This window comes from Saccopteryx leptura, chromosome 7, assembly GCF_036850995.1.
Source record: "Saccopteryx leptura isolate mSacLep1 chromosome 7, mSacLep1_pri_phased_curated, whole genome shotgun sequence".
In the NCBI taxonomy this organism is placed as follows: domain Eukaryota; kingdom Metazoa; phylum Chordata; class Mammalia; order Chiroptera; family Emballonuridae; genus Saccopteryx; species Saccopteryx leptura.
In genome coordinates, this window is record NC_089509.1 from 51828673 (window position 1) to 51843062 (window position 14390).

The window sequence follows — 14390 nt, forward strand, 5'->3', positions numbered from 1 at the left end:
CAATCTGAAATAACAAGGCTGTGGGTTTAATACTCAGTTAAGGCACATACAAGGAAGCAACCAATGAATGCACAACTAAGTGGAACAACAAAATGAATGTTCTCTTTCTCTCCCCCTCTCCCTCTTCACAAACCATTTTTTAAAAAAGGGCAAAGAACCTGCACAGAAAGACACTTCTCTAAAGAGGACATACAGATGGTCAAAAGACATATGAAAAGATGTGCAATGTCACTAATCATCAGAAAATGCAAAGTAAAACCACAACGAGGTTATCACCTTACACCTGTCAGAATGGCTATCATCAATAAATTAACAAACAAGCGTTGATGAGGATATGGAAAAAAGGAAACCCCCCTGCACTGTTGGTGAGAATGCAGACTGGTGCAGCCACTGTGGAAAATAGTATGAAGTTTCCCCCCCAAATTAAAAATGGACTACCTTAAGACCCAGGGATTCTATTTCTGAGACTATATCCCCAAAACCCCCGAAACACTGATTCAAAAGAATATATGCAGCCCAAGATCAATGCAGTGTAATTTATAATAGCCAAGATTTGGAAGCAGCCGATCAGTATATGAGTGGGTAAAAAAAGCTGTGGTACATTTACATAATGAAATACTACTCAGTCATAAAAATGAAATCATACCTTTTGCAACAGCATGGAGAGATCTTAAAAGGTTTTTATGCTCAGTGAAATAAGTCAGTTAGAGAAAGACAAAGACCATATGATTTCACTTATATATAGAATCTAATGAACAAAATCAGCAACAAGCAAAATAGAAAGAGATTCACAAATACAGAAAACAGACTGACAGCTGTCAGATTGGGGTTTGGGAGGCTGGGAAAAAGAGGATTAAGCAAAATAAAAAAACAAAAACAAAACAAAAAACTTATAAATACAGACATCAGCATGGTGATTACCAGAGGGAAAGTGGGCGGGGCATGCAGAAGAGGGTAAAGGGGGATAAATGGTGACAGAAAGAGAATTGACTTTGGCTGGTGAACACACAATACAATATGCAGATGACGTATTATAGAACTATACACCCTGAAACCTATATATTTATTATTAACCAATGTAACCCCCATAGGTTCAATATTTCCCCCAAAGTCCCAGACTGACTTACCTGCATTGGACAGAAATTCAGATATTCTATAATAATTTCTAGTAAGAAATCAGGATTTAACTTCTCAAAATACTCTATGCCAACAGGTAAATCTTGTAATTGTGAAAAATGAATGTCCAGGACATCATTTAACAAGTTAACAATTTCTTCTTGTCGTTTATTTTTCTTCATAGCAAGAACTGCATGTAAATAGGTTAGTTCCTGAAAAATCAGTAGTTTTCATAAATTATTCAGTTATAAAGCTATTTATTTCTATTTGAAATAAAGGTTACACATAAATAGCACTTTATTAATAAAATATTTGTTCAAATTTAAGTATTAGCTTGGATGAGTTTTTAGAATGTTGTAGAAGAATAAAGTCTAATTTTACATGGAGGTAAATTAATAAATGAAATTACATAGTAAAATTCTAAAACTAGGATACATTAGCTCTTTAAAGGCATTACTAAATAATAAGCCAGTTAAAAATTTCACATTTATAAATAACAGCTGGGAGCTACTGTATCTATACCTAATAAAATACTGTACCGCATATTTTCCAAAAGACTGCTGAACTTCACTAAGAAATTCCAGCTGATGACTTGCATCCTGCAGCTGCCCTTCTATTAACTGACATTGGATAAATCCTAAAACAAAACAGAACAAAAAGTCAAAGTCCACATATTTGGTTTTAGGCATGCAACCTTTAAGCTAACACACAAAACATTAATAGAACAGGTTTTTCCTCTTATGATACATGAAAATTTTATTTTTTTTAAATTATATATATATATTTAATTTATTGATTTGAAAGAGAAATATTAATTTGTTGTTCTGCTTATTTATGAATTCATTGATTGATTCTTGTATGTGCCCTACCGGGGATCGAACCTGCAACTCTATCAGCACAACGTAACAGTTTAATTTTAGAAAACCACAAAATGCATTTTTTAATGGTAGGTATAAAAAGCAATTATGACTTGTATGTATACGAAGAACATTTATAGAAATAGCAGTCATACCAATCAAAGCAGTGATGTTAGTTTCTTCAAGATTTAAGGCAATCTTATACCACTTCTTTGCTTCTTTAACTTTTTCTTGTAAAAGCATTTGGTATCCAAGTTCTGTAGCATATTCTGATTGCTGAGGACTTAAACTGAAAGCTCTTTCCAGCAATGTTTGAATTTTCTGAAGGATGAGTTGATTACGTCCACACTAAAAAGAAAAAAAAAAAGGCTTGACCTGTAGTGGTGCAGTGGATAAAGCGTCAACCTGGAATGCTGAGGTCACCGATTTGAAACCCTGGGCTTGCCTGTTCTAGGCACATATGAGAGTTGATGCTTCTTGCTCCTCCCCCCTTTCTCTCTTGCTTGCTTACTCTCTCTCTCTCTCTCCATTCTAAAATGAATAAATAAAAAATAAATAAAAGGAAAAGAAAAAAAGATTAAGGTGGACTAGAACACTTTTATTCAAAAAGATTTTTCCCCTAAATATGCATATATATTATCTGTACTTCACAGGGGCAAAATAAAAATAAAATTATTTAATAACCAAAATAAAACTTCTCTATTTGCTATCTAGACAGTGCAGCAAAATTTTATATCCTATCAGAACTTATCCTGACTAGTACTTTTAAAAAAATGGCTATCTTGAAAAGTATACTCTTAATGATGTTGCTCTATAAGCATATATTTTTGAACTCTTTTCAAACTGTCCTGATTGTTTTATAAGATAAACAAGAAAGTTATTGCTTCAAGATTATATATATTTTTTATGAAATCAAAACTAGGGCTGCCTGACCAGTAGTGGCACAGTGGACAGAGTGTCAACCTAGAGGCTGAGAACCCAGGTTCAAAGGTTGTTGGCTTGAGCGTTAGGTCATTAACATGATCCCAAGGTCACTGGCTCTAGCAAGAGGTCACTGACTCAACCTGATGGCCCCCTTCCCGCCCCTCAAAGCACATATGGGAAGTAATCAATGAACAACTAAAGTGATGCAACTATGAGCTGATGCTTCTCACCTCCCTTCGTTCCTCTTTCCACTCTCTCTCTCTCAAGAAAATAAACAAACAGAAATAAAGTAAAATAAATATATATAAAAAAACTAGGGCTTTCCCCCTAAAGACAAGGGTGCCACCACAAAGATTATTTTAAAAGATTATGCCTTAGAATCTTCTTTAAAAAAGCATCCCTGGCCGGTTGGCTCAGCGGTAGAGTGTCGGCCTGGCGTGTGGGGGACCCGGGTTCGATTCCCGGCCAGGGCACATAGGAGAAGCGCCCATTTGCTTCTCCACCCCCTCTCCTCCTTCCTCTGTCTCTCTCTTCCGCTCCCGCAGACAAGGCTCCATTGGAGCAAAGATGGCCCGGGCGCTGGGGATGGCTCCTTGGCCTCTGCCCCAGGCGCTAGAGTGGCTCTGGTCGCAGCAGAGCGACGCCCCGGAGGGGCAGAGCATCGCCCCCCTGGTGGGCAGAGCATCGCCCCTGGTGGGCGTGCCGGGTGGATCCCGGTCGGGCGCATGCGGGAGTCTGTCTGACTGTCTCTCCCCGTTTCCAGCTTCAGAAAAATAAAAAAATAAAAAAAAAAAAGCATCAAAAAAGCATCAAAACATGGCAATCCTGCTAGAGAGGGGAAAGCATATAATTTTTGAAGACAAAAATTTTTAGAGTAAAATACTAAGCTGTTTGAATTTTTGTAAACTAATCAGGTATCTGGCAATAGGTAAATAAAAAGGGTAAATTTATGTTAACTCAAACTTTTGTAATAGCAGAATTTGTTTTTCACTAAACTTCACACAATCTGACCAACTTTCTTTTTAAATAAGAAAATTCAGTTTATTCATGTCGTTTAACAATTAAGAACTTTGATTTTTTTTCTTTCAACTTTATATTTACTAATTATTTTACTTATGTGTACCTTTTTCCTATTTAAGTAACTTTTCAATCTGCTCATTTCAGGTATTGATTTCAAGATTCTGCTGTTTTTTCTATTTCATTCCCATTACATTCTTTTTATTGGGCACTTGTAATGCAAACATTTCTTTAATAATCTAAAAAAAGTAAGATACCAACTATTTCCCCCACTGAAATAGTTTGTTACTGACATTAAAACTTTTTAAAAATAGTTTTTAAAAACAAAACAAAGAATGACCCTATTCATAAATCCTATACTCTTATTAAAATAAACCAGTTTTTATTTTCTTTGCCTGGAAGGCACTTCCTTCTTCTTAAAGGTTCAACAAATACTACTTTCTCCATGAAGCCCATGATGGTTTCTTACAGTTGGACACCCTATCTCCTTTGGACTGCCTTTCTTAGGAATGTATCAATACCGTATTTTCATTCTGGGCTACACGCTCTTTGGCACCTCCACCTTTGCGACTTGTTTTCTATTCCCAGCTATGGCTAACAGAGCTCTGGTACATAGTGGGCACTCTTACAGTTCTGCTGAAAGCTCTTGTAATCTTATAAAAAAGTTGAGCATTCTGTGGTTCCATGGCATCCAATGCATTTGCTAAGTTTTCCAGAGTGGCTGCAGCCTAAAACAAAAGTACCCAGTACAATTTTAGAATAAACTAAGAAATAACATAATATAGAACATACAGACTAATAAATACTATTATTTAAAAAATATATTACTTTTACTAATTTCCCCTCTTCTAATGAAATCTTCTATGTTGCAAGATGTATTAAAACTTCTTTTAAAAAGCTCAATAATCAATAAAGAACTGAGTTTTGGAATGTGTTTAATACAGTGTATCCGTAAAGTCATGGTGCACTTTTGACCGGTCACAGGAAAGCAACAAAAGACCATAGAAATGTGAAATCTGCACCAAATAAAAGGAAAACCCTCCCAGTTTCTGTAGGATGATGTGGCAGCATGTGCGCATGCGCAGATGATGACCTAACACCGTGTATACAGTGAAGCAGCCCATGGCCATGCCAGTCGAGATGTGGATGGTACAGAGGAAAGTTCAGTGTGTTCTGTGGCTTGCTAAATTAGAATCCGGGACCAAAGTGCAACGTGAATATCAGCGCGTTTATAACAAAGTGCCACTACATAGGAATAACATTACTTGGTGGGATAACCAGTTGAAGGAAACCGGCTGTTTGGTGGAGAAACCCCGTTCTGGTAGAGCCATCAGTCAGTGACGAGTCTGTAGAGGCTATATAGGATAGCTACCTAAGGAGCCCTAAAAAAATTTATGTGTGAGCCCACATCGAACTGCACTGAATATGTATGAAACTGGGAGAGTTTTCCTTTTATTTGGTGCAGATTTCATATTTCTATCGTCCTTTGTTGCTTTCCTGTGACCACTCAAAAGAGTACCATGACTAAAAAAAAAAAAAAAGTGTACCATGACTTTACGGACACACTGTATTTGTTATTGAGTGGAAACCTTTGGGAGGGTAAAGATACAATGGTACCTTGAGATATGAATTTAACTTGTTCTGTAACCGAGCTCATAAGTCAGTCAACTCGTATATCAAACTGCCAATACTGGACCCATGCGCCAATGCGCCAACTAGCGGCAGCTTCCCAAATCACGACTCATATCTCGGAATTTCGCTCAGATCTCGAATAAAAATATGGACCAAGTCGCAGCTCATATCTTAAAAAATTCGTATGTTGGTCTGTTCATAACTCAAGGTACCACTGTACCGTAATATTCAATTAAATACATGCCAAGCTCCTCTATAATAATTAATCCATGGCACAAATGAGATATGAATCATATAATTATAAACATTACTATTACATGAGAACAATCCTTGGATTACCTGAATAGTCTGGTTTATATTTAAAATATTATCTAGCCCTAGCTGGATAGCTCAGTTGGTTTAGAGCATCATCCCACTATGTCAAGGTTGCAGGTTCAATCCCTGGTCAGAGTACATGCAAGAATCAACCAATGAACACATAAATAAATGGATAAACAAACAGATGTTTCTCTCTCTCTTTCCCTCCTTTCCTCTCTCCCTAAAGTCAATAAATTAAAAAAAAAATTTAAATTTTATCTAGAATAGAAAAATAATTAAGATCCTTAGTATTAGTAATTTCAATGCCTGGAAAATTTACTGAAAAGTTGTCCCTACTAAGATTCTTTTAATGTGGTGGCGCAGTGGATAAAGCCTCGACCTGGAAATGCTGAGGTCGCCGGTTCGAAACCCTGGGCTTGCCTGGTCAAGGCACATATGGGAGTTGATGCTTCCAGCTCCTCCCCCCTTCTCTCTCTCTGTCTTTCTTTCCTCTGTCTCTCTCTCCTCTCTAAAAATGAATAAATAAAATTTTAAAAAAAATTTACTAAAGTACCTATTAGATACTGTCATAGTAACTAATTTAAACAGAGTAAACAATTCTTATCCACTATTTGTTATAATCCTATTTGCTTCAGGCTGGATTTTGGTATTCCATAATCCAGGATATAGTCAAATGTGTTCACTAGTAGAGAAACATGTACCTTGCTATAAGATCCAATGGGAGGTCATCCTAAACCTATTTAACTTACGCAAACTCAATTAAATTTTTAAAATATTAAGAATTATATTTTGCATATGTACTCTTCCATATCCATTATCACAGTTACATGCATTGGAGTTTCACATAGAAAACCACCTATAATCTGATCAATGATCTATAATCAATGATCAGAGGAATTTTTAGGTTTAATGGTAACTATCAATGTTTTTACTTTATTGGTTGATTTAAGAAGCTCACCGCTTTGTTAAGGGGTACTTTCAAGAATCAACTAAAAAGTACTGTGACATACATTCTAAAAGAGCACTGACTGTATTTTTAATATAGCAAACTTAAATAGTATAATACAACTTACCTTCTCTATATCCCCTTCCCGGCACAAATAGTAGAGAGCCAGCATTCTTAGTGCTTCCACATTTTGTTTATCTTGAAGCATTAACCTGAAGAAAAACATTTCATTGAAATAAACTTATGTATTTTCTTTTATTTGAGGGCTTGAGAAGTCAGTTTGCTGGTCTGACTACTGCACTGTCTAAATAAGTAATTTTACTTAGTAAAATGACATCTCTTTCATGAAAATTACCAACCATATTATTTAAACTAAAAAAATTCTAAATCTTAATTTTTAACAGATTAAAAATATGAATAGATTGTATGTCTCATGAAATCCTTTTGAAAATCTTAAATGAAGTAATAGCTAACCAGATTCAATAGAATATTAAAAAAATAATTCACACTGACCACGCAAATTTATTACAAGAATGATAGGAATGCAAAGATAGGTTAAATACTTTTTAAAATCTGTTAATGTAAATCACAACATTAAAATAGATTCCTATGTAATAAAAATAAATTAGAAAACATTATGAAGAAATGTTCTAATAATAGAAACACCCTCCCTCCCATAAAAAAAGATACAAAGTCTGAAAAAGCTACAAAAATTCATATAACTTTACTCAACGGCACTTAGAAAAGGAACTAAACAACTGAGGTAACACACTACGTTTCTTATCATGGATGGTGTAGTACTCTGAATTACAAGCTCCAGTTCTTCCATCCTCCCTGAGTACGTGCCTCTGTCATGTAACTAAACCGTTTCTTCTACACAGCTGGAGTGAACTTTACTGCTCCTTGACTATGGACTGGGACACTTTTCTCTTTCTTTTTTTTTTTTTTGTGTGACAGAGACAGAGTCAGAGAGAGGGACAGATAGGGAAAGACAGACAGGAAGGGAGAGAGATGAGAAGCATCAATTCTTCGCTGTGACATCTTAGTTTAGTGGTTCTCAAAGTGTGTGCCAGGGCACACTGGTGCTCCCTAGAAGATTTCTAGGTGTGCCCTTGCCCTATGGTATTCCAGAGAAATATGTGCCTGTTGGGGACCAAAAAACCAACAGGATTTTTGGAGTTTAGATTTTGGGGGGACAGAGGTGTGGGGAATTGGCTGTAAGCTGACAGTCTGCCCAACCCCCCACCTCACTTGCCTGATTAGGTTGCAAAAGGCTATTAAGCTGTGGTGCTGGATTGTTTACACCCATGTTCCCCGGAAAGACTGGAGGCAAGTTTCTTCCATCCTTTGTTTGGTGTAAAGTTAGGATGATATATATGGTGGGGGTTTTCTGCACTCAACACAATTAAGAGTAAAAAGAGAGGAATTCTTCAATGTATTGATGAGGAAATGAGAGTTTGCCTTTCAAATATATGCCCAAACATTGAAGAAATTGCTAGGACACATCAGGTTCATGTTTCTCATAAACACAAGAATGAAAAAACACATTTGTGCTGGGACCTGCTGAATTTACTAAATCTTACTAAGAATGTATCTATGAATATAAAAAGATAACTTTTTGTCATTTTTTTTACTTTTTAACCCCACTTTTTTACAAATTCTAAAAAGTATAACTCAAAAAATGTAACATAAAAATGTTTCTTAATGTCAGAATAAATTTAATTTTGTTGTATTTATTTCATTTATCATGAAAGCACGCTTGGATTTTATATTTTTTTCTTTAATATTTGACTTATTATGACATATTTCTCAGAAATTTGTATATAGTGCACCTACAATTATTTGTAGGATTTTAAATGCGCCCCGACTTCAAAAAGTTAGAGAACACCTGACCTGTGGTGGCGCAGTGGATAAAGCATCAACCTGGAAATGCTGAGGTTGCTGGTTCGAAACCCTGGGCTTGCCTGGTCAAGGCACATATGGGAGGTGATGCTTCCTGCTCCTCCCCCTTCTCTCTCTCTGTTTCTCTCTCTCCCTCTCTCTCTCCTCTCTAAAAATGAATAAATAAAATTAAAAAAAAAAAAGTTAGAGAACCTTTGCCTTAATTGTTCATTGAATGATTTCTCATATGTTCCTTGACCGGGGCTACAGCAGACTGAGTGACCCCTTGCTCGAGCCAGTGACCTTGGGCTCAAGCTGATGAGCCTTGCTCAAACCAGATGAGTCCACGATCAAGCTGGCGACCTTGGGGTCTTGAACCTGGGTCTTCTGTATCCCAGTCCGACACTCTATCCACTGCACCACCGCCTGGTCAGGCTGGAACATTTTTCTTATCTTGGCCAATGAAATGTGAGCAGAAGTGGCAGCGTGCCATGCTTCAGTTTCAGCAGAATCACATACTTCTGCTGGCCCTCTTGCATCTCTGCTATCACCATGAGAAGAGCTTCCTTTGGGTAATTGCTGCTCTTTGACGTGTGCCAGGGGAGAACACTCTGAGAGCTGACCAGAGCCCAGTCTGCAAGGAGGTGTCATAGCCACCCTCTGGATCTGAATCTGAAGTAGAGCCTCAGCCAAGCCTGGTCTAGATCAGCTGCCACTAGATAACCCACACAAAAGTGAGAAATGAATGCTTATTATCATATACCTGAGATTTGTAGTTGTTTGCTGTGGACTAATAGCTACCTATGCTAATACTCATTTTGGGTTTAAAAAAATTCTCCCCAAATAATCTATTGGTTTAATACAATTAAAATAGAAATCTTAAAAGATTTCTTTTTACCTTGTTAATTTTGATAGTCTACTACAAAGAAGAGCCAACAAAACTATCATAAAAGAAACAATGAAGTGACCCTAAAAAATATCAAAATCTATTTGAAATATAGAAAGAAATAGACCCTATTTTAAAAAAAAAAAAGCCTGTCTGACCAGGCAGTGGCACAGTGGATAGAGTCCGACTGGGATATGGAGGACCCAGGTTCGAGACTCCGAGGTCGCCAGCTTGAGCACGGGCTCATCTGGTTTGAATAAGGCTCAGTAGCCTGAGCCCAAGGTCGCTGGCTCGAGCAAGGGGTCACTCAGTCTGCTATAGCCCCCTGGTCAAGGCACATATGAGAAATCAATCAATGACAACTAAGGAGCTGCAATGAAGAATTGATGTTTCTCATCTCTCTCCCTTCCTGTCTGTCTATCCCTATCTCTCCCTCTTTCTGACTCTCTGTGTCTCTGCCATCAAAAAAAAAAAGTCTAGAAACAAATAAAAAAAAATGCTTTAACATAAAAAGATACTCAATCTCAATGTGATTTAAAATTTAAAAAGTACCATTTCTTAATCTACCAGATAGTTTAAAAACAAACAAACCACACTTATAACAGCCAGAACTGGTGAGGATAGGGGAAAGAAATATTAAATCGACTATTGATTGGAGTATAAATAATCTAGCTCCTTAGGAGAAGAATCTGGTAGTATCTATCAAAATCTGAAGTATGTATTCCTGAGGCAGAGACTGCAATCTCTCTACTCAGTCATTCTTCCCTAATGTGCTTGGGCACAAGGCTAGCCAACATTTCCCAGCCATCTTTGCAGTTAGATGCGGCCAATGTGCGATGAAGCATTATATGCTATTTGTGGGCCTGGGCTTATAAGAAAAGTATAATAATTTCTCTACACTCTCCCCTCCTACCAGCTGGATACCAATATAATAAGGTTTTAGAAAATGGCAGAGATACAATATGGAAAGAACCTACATAGATCCCTTATTCACAATGTGGAGGGAAGTTGCCTGATCCCTGTAATACCTACCCAAAACATTTATATCTAACAAAAAAATTCTACTGCATTAATCCATTATACATTTTAATCAATTTTTAATGGGAGCTTAGCCTACCTTAACAAGTACATTTTAATTCAGTAATCTCTCATTTAAAAAAAAACATCCTTCAGAAATAATCCTATATCTGTATAATGACTGTATGTGTGGGTATATGTATGTGCTCACTATAATATTTTAAAGAGCAAAACAATAGGAAAAAACCAAAATGACTGCCAATAGAAAAAATTAAAGTATTTGTGTGTTCACTTTATTCAATGTTATTCATTGTTAATAAGTATATCAGTATAAATGAATATCAAGTTTAAAACTATATGGCAAGTCTTTTTATTTTATAAATGTCCTTCAAAAAAATGTATATATATATATTTGGATACTAGACACACACACACACACACACACACACACACACACACACACACACACACACAATGCCTAGAAATCTGGAAAAATGTCAACATCAAATAGTTACTAGTGCCCAAATTTTGGGCTCCAAATATCATTTCCCACTAAAAATGACAATGCCTGATACAGATTTGAGGCAGTAACAATACATAAAATGACCCTGATACACCTTGCCATACAGAATAGCAAGAAAACTATCAGACTGCTAGGATCATGTCAAAAAAACTTAAGAATCAATTTGAAGAGGTTACTAATGGCCAAAGATGAATCAATCTGAACTGTAATAACTGAAATGGTTAGAAACAATCAAGTTTAATCTATATCATACAAACAAACCTAAACGATTCATCAACTACTACTAGAAGATACTAGGAGACTTTTAGTTTTTTGGTTATTTTAAAACCCAGAAATAAGGAAAAAGACTCAGACATTTATCCAACTTTTCTTATACGAATGATAACTCTAGATAATCAGTCAGCAGATTAGTTTCTTCATAGAAGTATTAGAGCTAAGAAATAAGAATGCTATAACTATATTATAACACTAAACCAAGCCTCTAGGTATTGAGCACAAATAGCTGTTAATGTCAAAAAAGAGAAGAAAACAGAGATTATGTCTCTTTGAAGGAAGAACACATCACCATTTATCAACAGCCAAAAGAAAAAAACTGAACGTGAACGTAAACCAAGCCACTAAATCTATCAATTTACAGAAAATAACGGAGGATAAGCAACAGTTACACAGTACACGGCAGATAATCAATACAATTCATAGCATGAAAAACCTACAGGCTAATATTTGGTTCCTTTAAAGAAGCAGCAAAAAATATATAAATAAAATGAGGAGGGAGAGGAAGCAGCAGACACAAAGAGGTAGATAAAAAGGTAGGAAGGAGGGAGACTGACTTCATATTTCAGAAGAAAGACCAAGTTCCTTACAGTGGCCCTTCATAACCCAGCAGCCCTGCTCCCTCCTACCTTTCCCTGTGACTTCACTCCTAGTCATCTTACTCCTTCCCCTTCCTTAAACATTTGACACATTCTCTTGCCTTAAGGTTTTCACACTTGTTTTTCCTTCTTTCTGAAAAGATTTTCCCAGATGGCTTCCTCCCTTTGCTCAAATGCCACCTTCTTGGTACGGCCTTCCCTGACCATCCCATAAAAGCAACCCTCTTCTTCCTACTGCCCATGTCACTTACTGGCTTTACCTTTTCTCCATAACTTTCTAACAGCTCACATTATTTCTTATTTATTTTGTTCTGTTTACTATATGGTTCCTCATTTGAATATAAGCTTCATAAGGGTAGGGCTATTTACAAAATAGAGAGTCTGACTTAGAACAGCTAGACAGATACTTATGGAAACCAATAAATGCAGTTTTAAACAATGCAGTGGTAAATTTTCCCTCAATTCTGTATTTTTGGAAAAATAAAATTTAAAAACCTTATGATAAAAAATATACAGAATTTTTTTTCTCTTAAAATTATAATCAGATTCAAAGGTAATTGTGTCTTTTTTTACTTAACCTCTGTGCGATCTCAATCATCTGGTCCCAATCTTGCAAGGCTAGTTGTAGTTTCATTTTCTGTACAAAAGCAGGAAGGAAACTTGGAAAGTTCACAACCATCTGGTTTATTGTCTCCAGAGCACCTAAATAATTCTGGCGCATCTCAAGGCATTGTGCCTAATGGGAGAAAAAAGAAGTTCCATCAAAACTCTGATCATGCCTGACCAGGCAGTGGTACAGTGGACAAAGCACAGGCCTGGGACGCAGATGACCCAGGTTCGAAACCGAGGTCATTGGCTTGAGCATGGGCTCACCAGCTTGAACGTGGGGTCATAGACATGACCCCAAGGTCGCTGGTTTGAGCAAGGGGTCACTGGTTTGGCTGTAGTCCCCCGGTCAAGGCACATATGAGAAAGCAATCAATGAACAACTAAGGAGCCACAACAAAGAAATGATGCTTCTCATCTCCCTCCCTTCCTGTCTGCCCCTATCTGTCCCCCCCCCCTTCTCTCTCGCTAAAAATCCAACAACTACAAAAAACTGTGATCATATATACCAAGGTTCTCATAATGGCTATCCTGAGGTAGGTAGAAAACTAGTGTTATTGTACAATCATGTTTCCTTTCAGTATTTACAAGCAACATCTAAAACTAAGATACTTTGTATTTTTAAAAAAATTTCTTTCAGGCTGGCCTGATGGGTGGTGACTCAGTGGATGGAGTGTCGACCAGGGATGCGGAGGTCCCAGGTTCAAAACGGTGAGGTCGCTGATTTGAGCATGGGCTCATCCAGTTTGAGCACAGGCTTACCAGCTGGAAAGTAGGATCATCAACATGATCCCATGGTCAGTGGCTTGAGCAAGGGGTCACTGCCTCAGATGGAGCTGCCCCCTACCCCCGGCACACAGGAGAAGCAATCAATGGACAACTAAGGTGCCGCAAATATGAGTTGATACTTCTCATCTCTCTCTCTCTCTCTCACTCTCTCTCTTGCAGATTGGTGCAGCACTGTGGAAAGCAGAATAGAGCTACCTCAAAAAATGTTAAATGGAACTTCCTTAGGAGCCAGCAACTTTACTTCTGGGTATATATCCAAAGAAACCCAAAACACTAATTCAAATGACTATATGCTTCCCTATGTTCATTGGAGCATTATTTATCCATAGCCAAGATATGGAAGTAACCCAAGAGACCATCAACAGACAAGTGGGTAAAAAAAATTTAGGTGCACATGTGGACACAATGGAATATTAGCCACGAAAAGGAATGAAATCTTAACATCTGTGACAGCATGGATGGAACTAAAGGGAATTATGCTAAGGGAAATAAGTCAGTCAGAGAAAGATAAGTACCTTATGATTTTACTTATATGTGGAATCTAAAGAACAAAATAAACAAACAAAACTGAAACAGACTCATTCATACAGAGAACAGACTAACGGTTGCCAGAGAAGAGGGAGGTTGGAGGACTGGGAGAAAAGGATGAAGAAATTAGAAGTACAAATTGGTAATTATAAAATAATCATGGGGAAGCAAAGTACAACATAGGATACATAGTCAATAATACTGTCATAAATATATAATAACTATGTATGGTGCCAGGTGGGTATCTGAAATAACAGGGTGAGGGTATCACTTTGTAAAGTGTATGTTAGTCTAACCACTATACTGTATACCTGAAACTGATACAAAATAATATTAAATGTAAACTCTAACTGAAAAAATAAAAGAGAATAAGAAAAATAAAGTTCAAACTATTCCCTCTACCTCAACATTTTCATTACTAGGAACTACCTTAAGGAAATCATTGGATAAGACCACAAAGAAGCCTGACCAGGCGGTG

The 14390-nt window shown here is 36.9% G+C and overlaps 1 protein-coding gene across 2 annotated transcripts in view; it reads right to left on the minus strand.

The window, feature by feature from the left end:
* The window catches only part of TTC21B (tetratricopeptide repeat domain 21B), an 86752-nt gene that overhangs the window by 57546 nt on the left and 14816 nt on the right, over nt 1–14390 (minus strand). The window contains exons 6-11 of one of the 2 annotated variants that reach the window (XM_066345593.1): nt 12568–12725; nt 6938–7022; nt 4544–4642; nt 2129–2321; nt 1656–1753; nt 1128–1328 (exon numbers count right to left, since the gene is read on the minus strand). In XM_066345593.1, the coding sequence (XP_066201690.1) occupies nt 1128–1328; nt 1656–1753; nt 2129–2321; nt 4544–4642; nt 6938–7022; nt 12568–12725 (834 nt within the window). The remainder of the gene's footprint in view (nt 1–1127; nt 1329–1655; nt 1754–2128; nt 2322–4543; nt 4643–6937; nt 7023–12567; nt 12726–14390) is intronic. The other variant, XM_066345595.1, reaches the window with a different exon arrangement.